The sequence below is a fragment of the Micrasema longulum genome, unplaced genomic scaffold (genome assembly GCF_059751315.1).
Source record: "Micrasema longulum isolate JH-2025_06_02 unplaced genomic scaffold, ASM5975131v1 h1tg001011l, whole genome shotgun sequence".
NCBI lineage: Eukaryota > Metazoa > Arthropoda > Insecta > Trichoptera > Brachycentridae > Micrasema > Micrasema longulum.
The window spans coordinates 486,239-498,721 of record NW_028278199.1 but is presented as its reverse complement, the minus strand read 5'-3'; the positions used below and the strand labels follow the sequence as shown (position 1 = coordinate 498,721).

Genomic DNA, 12,483 nt, shown 5'->3' with positions numbered 1-12,483 from the left:
GGCTGTACTCGGCCGCGTGACCTGTGACATTTAGTTTGTTTTGACTTGTGATTTGTTGAATATAGTTAGTAGTTCAAAGATCTTTGATATTTATATTTTTTGTAATTGCTTTATAGTTGTTAAGTTGAAGTCACATGAAGAACTATTACATATAAGTTATATGTATAAGAAATTTGGAGCCAGAGATCAGCAGTACAACAATTAAGACTTCCAAATTTCTTTATAAGAATCATGTTTTCAGGAGTCAGTTTGAACAAACTACTAACATTAAATAAAACCAGATATCGTAATAAAAATTATCTAATTTATTAACTTTTTTTACATTTAAATAAAAATCTGCCAAAACACGCATTTCATTTGAAGAATGACCTTGCATTTTCTTGGTTAAGTCAGGTTTGTATGACTGTTTTTAATTTAATATGACAATTTCTCACTTACTCTCATTTCTCTAATTTACTTTTGATAAGGTTCACGCTTGAAAAATATTGTTCACATAAATAAGCCCAAGGGTGTGAGAACAGCAAATGCCCCATCTGATGAAATTGAAACAATTTTCAAATATGTTTTTTCCGTGCATTTCATGATAGCATTTGCAATATCCTGATCACGTATTGGACTTTTCAGTGGCAATAATCCTAAAAGATCTTATTTAGGACCCAACCCGTAGACTAAATAAATCGAACAATAAGTGAATCTTGCGCTGTGAGAGCTGCTGCACTCAAGTGGCTTAAGAGCCGCATGCAGCTCACGAGCAGCGGTTTGCCGACCACTGATATAGGCTATGCACTAATAGACATGCTCTTTTCAGTTACAACCATTTTATAAAATCTTTTCCTAAAAAAGCAATTGTAACTAACTGTTATTGAGTAAAAGTATATTTATTATTATCAACAAAATAAGTTACTTATTTAATATTAAAATAAGGAAAATAATTTTATGCGCATAATATAAAATAAATCAAATATCAGAATTGTATGACATTGAAATATCCAAAGTTCTAAGTGAATAAGTTACAGATGAAAAAAATTGTTATACGTCATTGCGTTGATTTTATTTCATTATTCAACTAAAGTCAAAATATGTTTACTTAGAAAGTTGCGATACGAAATAACTTTGTATATTTCAAAAATTAATCATTAATTCAGTGGTATGCACTCAGTATTAAAAATTAAAATATAAGGATATTTCAATCGCTGCACATATGTAAATTACTGATGGGTTTTTCTTTTGACTATTGAGGAGTAGGAGTAATGGAACGCCTGGCTGCTTCCACCTTCTCTTCACAACAGCGCCTGATCTGCTTGATATTTTTGATCAAATATACCGGAACGTCATCATCGCGTCTCTGTTGAGAGAACATAAATTATATTACACGAGACGCCATGGCAAAACCAATAATCAACAGTGCAAGAAATAAGTAAAAACACAATAAAATAATTTTGTTTAACCAAAAACGCACTGATAAACAATTGTGTAATTTTAAGAGCACGCAATACCGCTACAAACTATGAAAGAAAATAAATAAAAATGGAATGCATCAATCTTTTCTTACTACAAATCTACGCATTTATTTGTGGTGGAATTTCATTACACATAATATATTATAGAAATAAACGACAAGTGATATCTTTATATACATATATGGTTATTCCAAACTTGTGGATCACAGGTCGTTTATTTCTATAATAAATTACAAATCTACGCACTTTTCTACGCAAATGGATATATTGTGTGAACGATTTACACTGTGAATATAATATTAGCTATGTATCACCCGTCAATGGAAGAAGTGGTCTCCTGAAGCTATAGTTGTTTTATTTAAACAGAATAAAGTTATAGATCATTCTACCTGATAGGTCGCCCAGTTAAAGATCAATACAGTTTTCAATCAACTGACAAAGACAAAAAAAAATAGCTTAAAAAATAGTACCCAAATCGTTCAGTTTGAGAAAATTACAAGTACATGGACATATTTTAATACACATACTAAATTAAAAATTGAAAACAAAAATTACTTGAAAAAAAAATTCACAAAATACTATGAAGAGTGGAGAGGATAGTTAAGTTACTAAGTTACTTAATGTCTTTTGAAAAACTAATTATACTGCAGTAATTTCAATAATCAATAAATATTAAATTGTATAACAGAAACGTTTTTTTCTTATTGTTTAACCCTTGTGTGAGTTATGATGTCACATGAGTCTACATAGAATAGACTTGTATATCTCTTAGCAGGCCGCATTTTGCTATAACAAGCCTAAATTTTATAATTATTTTTAAAAATTATGGAAAACAAATTACCAAACAGTATATTATATATGTATGTACTAAATTTTTGTTTTTAAATAACTGTATTTAAAAACATGTACACTTTTGCATAATGTAACATGACGTTACAGCACCGTCTCCGGAGGCGTTTTTAAGCAGTCTTTTAAGAGTTAATATCACACAACTAGTGGTAGATTATACCATGCGCTTATTGCTTTTCATAGTTGTTACTTTTACAAATTGTCGGTATACCGATAAAAGCCTCTAAATGACAAAATTGACTAAAACAATTAAAGGGACTAAGATGATTTCATGCGCATTTATCAAATATAATGACAAAATGTACATCATAATTCTATTACTCTGATGACATCGATTGATTGGCCTTGTGGCGTAGTGGTCAGCGCGTTTACCTATCATGCAGGAGGTCTCGGGTTCGATTCCCGCTATGGTTGTCGTAAAATATTTATTTAAAAAGGTGTTTTTACATAAGAATATTATTTCATAATCCCTGGATTGGCACCTGAAGCATAAGACTGATCATCTTACCTTCAGGTAACAAAAAAATATCAAGATATGCCGCGATTGGTGTACTAATTCAGTGCCCTATGCATCATTAGGTATGGAAAGGGGATGATGATGATGACATGACTGTGTAGCAATTATAACACTTGTCACTGTATTTGACATAATATGTGTTCATACACGTACACATATTTATTACTAAGTCCCTTTATTTTTACAGAAGTGGATTACAGCTCAGAAAAACCGGGATTGAGAAAAATCACATGAATTATTGTGATCTTACCGGGAATAGAACCTGAGTGCACGGGGGAAGTGGCTTATCAATTACACCATGGTGGCAGCCAATTTACATAAGTCATCAAATGTTTATCATATTTTTCCAATATGCCATGATAATATATGAGAAAAAACTTTATATTTTATTCCTGTTACTGGGTGGAATGAAGAATTCTGTGTGTGAAATAACCCTGGATGAGTTTTGTTTGATGGAGAAAATTAAACTAAGTGGAGATAAATCCGCCTCATGCTCTACAGGTTAGCGTGTTTGCGCACCATGCCTGAGGTTCCAAGTTCAATTCACAGCAAGGTCAACATAAAATATTTATATAATGGGTGGCTTTTCACTGCAATATCTCATGATCCCTAGACTGGTGCCTAGAGTGTACAACTGATCAGCTTGTTTTCATGTATTGTATTACAAATGATCGCTGATACACTGCAATTGATGTCCCAATACTCGTAACCAGCGCCCTATGCACCATTATGTACGAATAAGGAAATAATAAAAACTTTATAAGAGTGATAAGTGCATTTAATGAAATGTTACGCTTAACTATGTAATTGATTTTTAGAATAACGGAACTGAGAAAAATGCTATTAGGATTTTCTAAAAATAAAAAATAAATTACAGTAACAGACATTTGAGAATAGAAGGTTTCATTCAGTTTTTTGTGTATATTAAAGTATAAAAACCTTAGTAAATAGTTACCCCAAACAATATTTGCATATTATCCTTCTATAAAAAAAATATATGTATAGCCTTTGAATGTTCTTGACATAGCAAACATGTTTTATTACGACATTCACCAGGAAAACCCTGTAAATATTTTTATAAGTGTTATTTTTACAATTACAGTACAAATATTCCCTGTTGAGCTATAATATTCAGAATTCTTTTTTTATTAAAAAAAACATCTTATTAATAATGTTTTTAGCTCTTAATGATTTGTCAGCCACTGCATAGCAATGATAAAAATAATTTTGAGAAATAGAGCATTAGAGCCCTGTATTTAATAGAGAAGTAACCAATCAAGAACGTTAGTAGATTGAAAGTTTTTATGTTTTATTATAATGTTAGTAACAAGTTACGGCTCGATAACAAGTATTCGGCTATAGTCCGACTCTGCAGGGATGATATTAATATAACACAGTAAATCACATGTACGCCAAATTACACCGACATAAAAACGCCAAATTCAAATAGAAATCGCTAATTTAAATTAAATTTGTTAGTAAAAGGTACCTGAAATAAGCATTCTCCTTCAAAATTTATGAATTCGTGTTTACGGGCTCTCAATAATAGTCCCACAAGTTTATCGTTGATGCGGGTGTATATCTGAAATCATATTTTTTTTCATGTTTTTAAAAGGCAAATAAAATACATTGGATATGGGACCATGGCAAAATTGTTAAATATGAAAAGAAAGTTATTATATAACACACAAACAAGGCGAAAAATAAATACAGAAAAAAGTAAATTAACTGTTGACAAAAAATTCCTCGTAATATTTTTTTTATATCTGACTTGTTTTATATCGTAATAAAGTTCTTAGATAACGCTCAATATTGGCGGTCATAAGCATTTATTTATGATACATGTAATCAATTTAACTATATTAGATGTTGACGTATTTTACGAAAATGAAATTTCCATTAGGTGGGCATTAGCAACATACGAGTATTAATGTAATTCTATTTTCATGTTAACCATAAATGTATCATTACAATTTGGATTTTCAGTTATGTTTTTAAAACCTTTTTTTAAATAAACTGATCTATGGACTTTATTTACAGGTCCTCCAAAATGAAATACAGGTTCAACTGCAATACTTCCTAAAAACAGCTTTTAAAAAATTTCAAAAAATTATTAATTAAACCTCTTCATTATAACATAAAACTACGCCAAACCTTTTTTTAATTTCATAACCTTCAAATTTCAAAAGAGTAAAAGCCGTATAATACTAATGAGAAAACTAAACAAGAAAATTCTATTCAGATTTGTAAACAAGAAATCTTGTAACTTATTTTGCAAATTTTTACTTCATGTATTAATTGGTTCATATTCTGATTTGAAATCTGTCTGAGGGCATGCGCAATAAATATATGTTATTATATGCACACAATACTGGGAATACGCACATGCCGATTTTGGGAGGAAAAAAATACATGGAATCTTTAAACAAATTTGGTCTTGAAGTGAAAAATTTAATTGAATTCAATTAAAAACTCGAGTGAAAAATGGGATCAAAAATTTAGGAAGCATTCGAAAATTTTGTGTTTCATATTAATGTAAGTTTTACCTATTTGTGTATTACATGACACAATATATTCTTAGTCAAATCTGACAGTTTTCTGATCTGTGTAATACAGCTTTAATTCACCAAGAAAATTGAGAATTATAAAATTTTCACCTACCGAAAAAATATATATATTTATCCATCTTAAAAAAAATGTAGAGTAATGTGGAACTAAGTTCTGGTATACAATTTAATTAAGACAATAAAAGTATAGTATTTTAATTGTGAGAAATTAGAAAAAGGAAACTGCAATACAATTTGTATTGATTTATGACACTAATTACTTGTAATATTTTCTTTTAGAATAGTTATTGGAAAGAGCCTACATGACTTTCATTCATTTTTATTTTTAATTCATTTTTAATCTATGTAAAACCGATTTGCCTGATACTTAATAATAGTCAATAAAGCAAAATAATCACTCCTTACACCACTTCATTAAAGTGAAATCTACAGAGCGTTTAGTCCTGCATTGAAAATAAATTTGTACACAGAATGGTATTCCTATTTCGATGTAAAATATTATAATTATTTAAACCATAAGGAAATGCTTTAAAAAACTGGCTTTTAATTATGCATGGCAATAGTAACAAGTAAAAAAAATTACCTCAAATAAATATCCAAATGATATGACCCTAATTTCATCGTCTACGATCTCTCCATATTGGTTGATAACTTCACATAGTTCCAACATCTCTTTACAGACATGTGAAAAGGCCTTAACTCCTCGTGCTTCACTTACTGATCCAGGAATGGGTCTGAAAATTATTAAAAATAATATTACCTCATAAATAACCCTTACATAAAAAGTCAAGAGTCTCGAACCATACTCCAATTCAATATTTTTCAAAGGACAGGTTAATAAATGAAAGCTGTCATATGGATTACTTCAAGCACCTAAGGCATATTTCTATTAATTGGAGTTATAATAAAAATAAAAGATCAAACATAATGGCCACTATCTTGAAACACACTGTATTCGAAAGATTTATTTATTCTGGATAACTTGTAAAGTGCCATTTGCAAGTTTAGTGCACATAAAACAATACAAAAAAAATCAATAGTAAAAAATATATAGAGCATTTTTTAACATGGTTAACAAAAGCGATGCCCGATAAACGAAGGGTGGCTATTGTAGGTAGTCCAGCATTCAGTATTCTCTGTCTAGTTACTTAAAACATGTGGCTAACAGCTGGGGCTGAGGGTCCGAGGTTGGTTAAGTACCAAGGGATGATACCTATTGTTCCGACAGCTTCGTGTCCGTTTAAGTCTTCTTTCTTTCGAATTGAGATGAAAAATTTATTAATACGATTAAAATTGAGAAGCGAGTGTACCGTTAATTATTTTTAATTTATATTGGATTAATGTGCATATTGTGTGAGATATTTTTATAATTTTGCGATAAAGGAATTTATCCAGTAACTATTTGGTGGCGTCAGAACATGTCCTGTAGCAGATGACACTCAAATTTAGAGTGTTTTAAATGGTTTTTTTAAAAAAGCTATCCCATAGATATTATGTGGGCTACTATCGACGATAGGCCGTGATGTTTAATGGCCTGTGTAAAGGCAAGGAACATTTTTATAATATTACAAGCACTTAGTTATAGACCATAAATCTCTCCCTCGGTTGAATCGAGTCGAGAAGTCGAAGGATGGACATTAAAATAGAATGATTTAAATAAGGAGGGTGTCACAATTGGCTAGATTAAATCTTAAGGATTGATAGGTAGAATGGTGAATGTTGGACGATGCGTAAACTTAAACCAGCTAATGACAGTTCAGTTCATTCATAAAATTTAGTATGTATTTAAGGCATGTTTCAAAATAATTTTAAATGTTTTCCTCGGCGAGGGGACACCCGGTGAAGGAACATTATTTTTAATTTTTTTAAAAATAAGAAAATTGTAAAATAATAAATAAATAAGACCTGAAAATGTGGTGGTGTAATGGTCAGCACATTTGCCTACCAAGCCAGAGGTCTCGGGTTCGATTCCCGACATGGTTGATACGAAGTATTTATTTAAAAGGATGTTTTCGCTTCAGAATATTTCATAGTCCCTGGACTGGTACCTGAAGTGTAGAACTGATCATCTTACCTTTATGTAACAAATATGTTCAACATACGCTGCAATTGGTGTACCAATGCAGTGCCCTATGCACCATTAGGAGCAGAAAGGGAATGATGATGATGAAATGCAAAGAAAAACATATTTGCTTCTCAAAAAAGTTTTCTAACTCTGTTATAATATCTATAAATTCTGATAAACTCCATAGAGGGTAAAATGCAGTACTTGTCTGCAAAAATTTAGAACTACACCAAACATTACCATAAACAATGAGTGAGAATATGATTTTTTGATAGTCAAAAATTCAGTACATGTCTACTGTTAACACTGAAAGTTTAATATTTACTCACTTTCCATAATCTTCTCTAGAGAATTTGGGTTTGAGTAAATTCTTTCCTCCTCCACACTCGGAGAAGGGGTTGAGCTCCTGAGCTTGCCGATGTGTAGCGGCTGCATTGTTGAATCTGGCTACTTTATCTTGTAATGATGAATCCTTCAAACAAATAATATTATTAGATAACATTACCTCAAAACATGCACTACAATAGTGGAGATTCCAGAATATTAGACATATTAAAGGAGCTCTGGAATCAGAGATTTATCTTTGGCAAACTGCTGTGTTGTAGAGCTTTAAATAACCTAAAATATAATTTTTATAACAGTGGCCGCCTGACATTGAGCGACAGTGAAGTATAGTATGTTTTCATTTATTTATTTGACAAATTGTAGTTACTTTATGGGCTGTTTAACCCATTACATAATGTAGACTGTAAATATAAGTTAGAAGTTAATGAATGGAAAGCAGATAGCTGCTAAACTGCCGATATTGAATTCTAACCCAGAACAAATTCATTCTTTAGTTGATGGGAATATAAACATTTTTGTCAATGGATTTCTTCAATCTTTGTAATAATAGAATAAAATTCAGTTATTTTTTAATACAAAATTGATATATTGTAGAGAAAAAAAAGTAAATATGCATTTTGATGATTTTACCCAAACATTTCGTTTCGTCAGTTTGTAAATAAAAATAAATCCCATTTTTTTATATGCCTTCACTTGTTTACAAGAGACTTTGAACTCACTATTGGAAAATGAGAATCAAGTTGTGGTAGAGCGAGGTTAGAACCTCGGACCTACGATCCATGAATCAATCATTTGGTTTAATTTTGCATATGCCCTAGAAATATTTTTTTGTTTCAAAATACGTGTTACTTTTACCCACTGTCCAATATTACTCGTATCACATACAAAAGTTGTTTGAACAAAAGCTTTATGGCTTTGTTGAACTGAATCTTCAGTCAAACTGTTTTTTTTAATTATTGTATAATAGCTGACTTCTTAACGGATATCATCAAACAGTTGATGCGTGGCCAGCGCAAGACACACAGGACGCGACGCAGGCCAGGTGCCCGGGTGCAGGTTTATAGAAGCCTTAATTTTATCTTCAAGTGTTGGGATCAGGAGGAATATTCTATACTTGTAGTGGACCAATAAGAAACTTCTTAAATCAGAAAATCCACTCAAAACCTGAGCTGATACCAGGGAGATTGTTTTTGTATCCCTTGCATGATCTGATGACTTGACTTTCTGCTTACTTAGTACTTCATATACCATACAACGGCGTTCGTTTGCAAATCTACACAAGTAATACAAAACGTCGTGTCGAACGCGTCATGATCAAACTGGTTTGACTTCCCCGCAAACCACATGGTCAGACCTAGAATGGCGCGTGGGCACCTGGTCCGCGTCACATCCCGCACTGCAAATTGCTCGCCACTGTGGCCACGCTTTTATCCGCATCTGAAGGGTGTGAATAAGGTACTGCATTTGTAATAAAAATGCATAGTATCTTGATTACCCGTTAGAGGAAGGTTAAGTGATTAGTCTTACTTTTGAAAAGCTGGTCAAGGAACAATGAAATATTACAATGTAAAACCACCTTATAATCAAATTTCATTCTTCATTCAGGAACAGAACCCGGCACCTCAAGTGTAACAGGCGAACTTTTTCAGAATTTTTATCTAAGTAACCATGGATTAAAAAATGCTTATTAAGAGATTTGGTTCTATTTCTCTCACAGGACTGTATTCTTCATCTGAAAAGAGCGCGTGAATCAGAAAAGAGGCCACAAGACCTCTAAAGCAGATCCGGGTTACTGGTAGGGGCTTTCAATTCATATCCGTTCAGATCAGACCAAATCTTAATAGATAATGATTATTAAATTATATTAACTATGAATTATTCTGTGTCCATGCGGGTAAAGAATTTGGAATGAGCTACCTCTTCTATAAAAATGCACCTTCTCTAGCCACCTTCGGGAAACGCCAGAAACATTACCATACACCCTCAGAATCCCGAACTCTCTGTATTCCATTGTTTTTTAAAACTCATATTTTTATCCCTTTTCTTTCCTTAGTTTCTCTTTCTCTCTCCTTTCAAACTCATTATGTGATTCCACATTCCTTATCCTTTAATATGTATAACATAATGTAAGTTTTAAAGTTAATATGTACAATATAGTGAAAGCCTTAACTCCCCATTAAAAAACGGCTGTTATTTTCAAATAATTTGGTTTTTTTTCATGCTTGCCTTTTAATATTTCATACATTTTCAATTTTTGGTACAAATTTTTGACCAGTCTGTTTTTTGGTTGGCTGGAAGATATTCCTTTCAGCAAAAAGTCCGCCAAAGTACTTATTCTTTGTAATTGAAGTATTAAATAAATTAATAAAATAAATATATAAAGAATACGGTACTGTGTTTGAAATAGAACCAGAACCCTGGGCGAGTGTTTTAGACTCGATAGCTATGATTGGAATATTATTGATAAAGGTGGTTCTTAGACTTCTTGAAGCTTGAAGAAAATACACAAAAAATTTAATGCATCGTACATTCGAATTAAAAGTACTCCCAGTTTCAAAATCAAAGAGCTCAAAATATTGTAAAATGCAAACGATATAATGTTTATTGTGTTAGTACAGCGCATTTCTATTAAGTATGTCGGATTTAAATTAATTTGTATTTAACTCTGTGAAGATTAATTAAATTTAAAAAAAAGACAATATTCTAATTATTAAATTATATCACTTAAACAATATAAATAATGGTAAAAATATATATTATAAACTAATGTTACTTACTCGTCTTGTTATTCAACAGACAAAATTATATAAGACATTTTTATCAACACTAATTTAATCAAAACAATGGAGTACTGTACATACCTATACTTGTAAAATACCCAACTTGAATCTGGATTTGAAGTTTCTGTTTTCAATATTCATAAATAATATATGTATCATGGCGGTTTAAAAAAATGAAATATTTGGATATGATTAAAACGCAAATAGTTCATTGTGAAGTTCTTCATATTACTCGATACAAGTATCGAGTTTGAGAGAATCCATCTTAGGATTGTAAATATTATAATGTTATTATGCTCTTGCGCAGTGTTATATAATTAATCCTTTAAAAATACGTTGGTCATAGAATGTTATTTAAAATAAAGAAATACCATAATACTAAATTTTACATTTCTATTTGAAATTTCCATTTAAAATACTAAAACCGAGCAATGATAACATTCATAACAAACAACTGACAAGAACAACGCTCTAGATTTTGAGGTTATATAGTGTTGCCAATCTCCGAAAAGGAACTAAAATTTTAGAAAATAAAAGGGAAAAATCGGTAAAAGTTAAATGTGAAAATTCAATTGGATGTACGGTAGGAGAAAACTTTTTTGCTTTTAAAATGGTGAAGCTTTTATGTGATCTTACTGCAATCACACAATCTTACAGCTAACTGCGACCGGTGCGGTGTGGGTAAATTTGAGTTAGGCCATCTTAAATGGTTAGTAATAATTTATTTATATGATTTAGCTGGTATCAATAATCCCAACTTCTATGATTTATCATAAATATTATTGTTGAATATTTACCAATTGAGTCTTAATTAATTAATATTTTGTTTACAATTTTTCATTACCGTTACGCGGGGGGATATAAACCAAAGTAAAGCGGTTATTAAATGGGGTAGTTTGTTTAGTTGGGAGATTGGCTAAGTTGAGAAAAAAAAATGATATTAGATTATCTCGGAGGCTGTAAATCAATTTACGCGTTCACACGTATGAAAAGACGAAAGCTGTGTTAACATAAATATTTTAGATACGTATGTACAGCTCGTATCAACGTACCTTTGCTTTAGTATTTATAAGGATTGAATATATTATTATCTCTGTGTTTTGTGTTTTCCATATAAGTAGGTAGAGAGGATGAAACATCTCAACATATTTTCCTTGCTTTTTGAGCTTATAAACGTCTTGTTATAATGCAATTTGGTTGTGCATATTTTAGAAATGAACAAATTTCAGGCTTTAATTTATCTGATCATGCCAAATCTGTCTTCGTCCAATGTTTTTATTTCAGTCATTATTCTATTGCAAAATTTAAACGATATATACATCATCTACATTGGGAAAATGGGTATGCAAATGTGTTCTTATGGCAGCATTAAAATGTATTCTGTCATAGTGCGTGATGTCAATTTTTCAACTTCTGGTCTAATAAGAAAAGAATAAAACACAGCCCTAAACAAAAAAATAAGTATTTCAACCAAAAACTTCTTCAATAAGAAATTTTAGTTTAATTCGAGGGAGGTTGGTGTCATCAAGATTGGCGTTACTGAGATTATATTTGTAATTAGTCATATTGTACATGATTATAGTCCTTAAAATGTAACATGATTAGAATGATAGTTGTCAGAAAAAGTGACGGCATAACTTTGTAGTAATGTCAAAAGAGTTATTTATATTGACACACGAAAAATCATTTGTATCTGGCGTGTTAATTTTTTTTTTTTAATACTGTACTTTAAACATAAATCAACATAAATGTATAAAATCAGCTTTAAAACTAAAAAAAAAACTAAAATAAACCTAAGTATTAACGACGTTCTTACAATCTTAAATCATTTTGCAAAAACGTAAGAGATGGAATGTAAATTGATCGAATAAAAAAATAATTAATTTGATGTTGTTCATGA

At 30.9% G+C, this 12,483-nt stretch overlaps 1 protein-coding gene across 2 annotated transcripts in view; it reads right to left on the bottom strand.

Moving 5' to 3' along the window:
- Positions 1 to 457: 457 nt before the first annotated feature.
- Positions 458 to 12,483, bottom strand: part of LOC148277571 (actin-binding Rho-activating protein-like) — a 69,183-nt gene continuing 57,157 nt past the window's right edge. For both annotated transcript variants that reach the window (XM_088232703.1, XM_088232702.1), the window contains exons 2-5: positions 7,788 to 7,930; positions 5,977 to 6,127; positions 4,316 to 4,408; positions 458 to 1,345 (exon numbers count right to left, since the gene is read on the bottom strand). In XM_088232703.1, coding sequence (XP_088088829.1) covers positions 1,232 to 1,345; positions 4,316 to 4,408; positions 5,977 to 6,127; positions 7,788 to 7,930 — 501 coding nt within the window. In that variant the 3' untranslated portion in view covers positions 458 to 1,231. The remainder of the gene's footprint in view (positions 1,346 to 4,315; positions 4,409 to 5,976; positions 6,128 to 7,787; positions 7,931 to 12,483) is intronic.